The sequence below is a fragment of the Opisthorchis viverrini genome, assembly GCF_000715545.1.
Source record: "Opisthorchis viverrini unplaced genomic scaffold opera_v5_167, whole genome shotgun sequence".
In the NCBI taxonomy this organism is placed as follows: domain Eukaryota; kingdom Metazoa; phylum Platyhelminthes; class Trematoda; order Opisthorchiida; family Opisthorchiidae; genus Opisthorchis; species Opisthorchis viverrini.
In genome coordinates, this window is record NW_008751825.1 from 940,986 (window position 1) to 944,486 (window position 3,501).

Consider the following 3,501-nt stretch of genomic DNA (forward strand, 5'->3'; position numbering starts at 1 on the left):
ATTAATTTTGAAATAAGCAAGTAATTTAACAAAGTATAGTGAAGCCGAACTGCTTGGATGATGTCCGAAAAGGAGATGAAACTCTGTAACCCATTTGTCTTAGCTTGTTTCTACATCGATTGCATCTCTGGCTGAGTACAAGGGGTCACATTTACCCCGTCCTTCAAATCCAGTCGTTCAGCTGTAACGCTGTTTCGGTGCCTAGCTGCCATGCCATCGGATGGAAGCTCGAGGGCTGAGATACTGCCAAGCCCAGAATGGAACATTAGAGATGCAAGGGCAGGGTCCGGACCAAGATCCTTCCTTTCAGTAGGTTTGCGCCCTAACCACTGAGTCATCTAGCGCTCTCTTGGAAGTCCAATCGACTAAAATCATTAAATGATGAATTCTCATCTTTTCCACCAATGAGTAGTCGAAATACGAATTTAACTGAATCGATTTCTAGAAATACTACGCCAAAAACCAAATTCCTTACCGCTCCGTACTGAAATACCTTACGATAGTTCCAAAACTACTAAAAATAGTGTCAAATGCTACGGAATTCACAAGAAATCGACATAAACATCTCAGCCATCGGCATGCACCTGGAGTTGCCGAGAAACGGTTGGAGGTTGTATGCCTCAGTTGACGACTTTTCTGAAGGTGCTTTGACCGAACTTACGGTGCGTGGAGCGCACCAAATAAGTGGTTCCCAAAGCTGCTCTGTCCCAAGCCGAATCTTTAGAAGTGGGTTTTTCTTATGGTGGCTTCTTTTGAGTTCTTGTGCAGTTTGATAATGCACGACAGTGTCATGATTTCTACCCAAGAGGAATTTCACACAATCGTATTGCACAATCATCTACGCTTGTTTGCGGAACGTTGGCGGGAATAGTCAGAGTAATTTAGGCTGTAATAATCGGGTGTATCATTGTGAGGAGGCACCCTGTTGCTGCTAAAAGACCTTAAACCTACACATTGTCTACCATGAAATGATCAGCTGATCAAATATCGTTCAGAATCGTCATATCTCCACTTTCCGATGTGTACTAACACTGATAGGTGAACAGTATTCAAATGCAGCTCCATACTGGATGAATCGTCCGGCGTCGAAATATTGGTGACTCGGGTGAACTCATCGGTTGTTGACCACGCGACTGTTGATCTGTGTGCTGAGCTTGGCAACTGACTTGCAAACGCTTCGTCACCATACGAGGAGACATCGTCAGTGCGCAGTGACGCGTTCGCCAGACAGACCAACAGCTACCTGATCAACAACCCAGAGTCGTCCTGCAATGACCAAAACAGTTATCTTCCCCAGTGGAGAAAAACGAATTCTCAGGATGTGATTCGGTGATCCTACCGGAAACCATTTGGTACCACCGATGTGTTTTCTCACCCCTATTGTTCCACAGCCGTCCACTCCATTCCGTTAAGTTTAGTGTTGTTGGATATGTTGCCATTGGGACACGTAAACTTTTACAGACGATCATCCAGAACTGTAGTTGCAGAGTGAATTTTTTTTACCGGACCCATTATCTAGTCCCACCCTCCTTCCAGAGCTGCAATCGTCTGTTCGGGTCGCAATATCGACACATAGCCAGCCTAAAATATGGTAATCTGCTGGGACAATCCCCGACCGAATCACTGGAAAACAGCTATGGTTGCGTCAGTAATGTTGATGAACAGTGTACACCAAAAAGGCTTTGTGCTACCGAAAGCTAAGGTAGCATTAAGACCCATTTGGGAGAAGAGGCTAAACTCGAACAGCGGTACTATGATTCCATACATTCGTTGAATAATTTGAGACTATTCATCCACACGGGGTATANTAGAAAAACCGATCCTGCTGAAGTATAACTCCTCTATTGATCCGATCGACTGCCCTGATTCAACCCAGTGGTTCGGTTCGATTCCCGACAATTGTCTGGCCACAACAGCCTGGTAATAGGCCGGTTGCTTTATCCTGGTTCTAAAATTGACGTCAGTCGCAGGGCTGCATACTTACCACTGCCCTTTGCTGAAGACTTTAACTAGGCTTAGAGAGATGCGTTTCAGTGACGCAACTCTGTCACCCGAAGTATCCACAAGACTGGTTGCTCGCTCCGAATTTCTATGTTGTGGCTAGACGAGTATCATACAAGTCAGTGAGGTAATTCGAATCGTTTAGTCAGCGTTTGTTCCACATGGAATTCAAACGTGTTTGAATGCTTGTCCTACGGCTACAGAACTTTTTCAGAGCAAAAACAGGTTGGACGATCAAACCAATCACATTCGACAAGTCAGTGAGGTAATTCGAATCGTTTATTCAGCGTTTGTTCCACATGTAATTCAAACTTGTTTGAATGCTTGTCCTACGGCTATAGAACTTTTCCAGAGCAAGAACACGTTAGACGATCAAACCAATCACCTTCTCAGACTCGTCACTGATTAGAAAATCGGATGATTCTGCTCAAAGAAGGGAAGTTTCTGTATCTGTTCCTCACTGACTGCTACTCAGCTTCTGCAACTCAGCAGGCATGTCTAGACGGGACACCCTGAGGTGCTCAGTGCTACCCGGGCCGGTTTATTCCACTACTAACTAATGGGTAAAATCTTGACGAACTATGTAGATTGCCAGGATGCCTCTTTGCAGCTGGAAAGTCCGTGCTCAGCGCGGAAACACTCTGGTGTCTGTCCTCACTGTCGTTCTTTACGCTCACAGGACACTGTCAGTGACGACTCTGCCTGAGGTTCTTCAATAATTCAATTGGACCACTTCCGTGCACGTCCGAGAATTTACTTTAACCAATCAGAGAATGTTATCCCAACTGGTCTACCCTCTAAACGATAATGAATGCATTCGGAGCTCTTTCCTATCAACTCAGTTAGGCCGAAAGCCTCTCAGATTGTTTGCCAGACTGCCTATAACCCTCCATCCAAAGCTTCGCGGTCGCTATCGTGCGCTTTCACATTTATCAACTTTGCGTCCGTCCTACTGAAGTGATTTACTGCCTGGTTACCCTCCCCTCCGATGCAGTTATCTAACCAGCCATATCCTCCACAGCCTCTTCTCCCTTCAATGTACTAAAACGCTTTTTTCCGCCCCCATATTTGGTAAAGGGAATCATCGAAAACGCGTGTTTATCCAGAATTTCTCCATTCATTTTCATTAAAGGCATGCTGCTGCCACGGAAGTCAGTACCGTATGGGACTGTTTCGAGGTTGACAACGTTTCCATTATAGCGCCGAATGTTATTGGTCTTCTACTCTATGAGATCACCAGAAGGACATCAACGCTGTGTGTATCCATTGCTGCGTGGGTAGGAAATTATGCAAAAGGTCCTTGGAAGTCATCGAGCTGTATTGATCAGAATGCTCGGAGATGAGCGACGTACTCAAACAATAGCTCGTTTCTGCTCGTTTCCAGGATGGGGTCCCTGTGACCCCGTCTGTGCTTGGCCGGAGACGTTGCAAGAAATGTCGCCTAGTGGATGTCAGTGGCGTATATATATATATATATATATATATATATATATATATATA

At 45.1% G+C, this 3,501-nt stretch overlaps 1 protein-coding gene across 1 annotated transcript in view; it reads left to right on the forward strand.

The window, feature by feature from the left end:
- Positions 1 to 530: 530 nt before the first annotated feature.
- Positions 531 to 3,501, forward strand: part of T265_07394 (hypothetical protein) — a gene marked incomplete at both ends in the record, with an annotated part of 11,306 nt that continues 8,335 nt past the window's right edge. The window contains 3 exons of the mRNA XM_009172898.1: positions 531 to 662; positions 1,193 to 1,321; positions 1,537 to 1,591. Coding sequence (XP_009171162.1) covers positions 531 to 662; positions 1,193 to 1,321; positions 1,537 to 1,591 — 316 coding nt within the window. The remainder of the gene's footprint in view (positions 663 to 1,192; positions 1,322 to 1,536; positions 1,592 to 3,501) is intronic.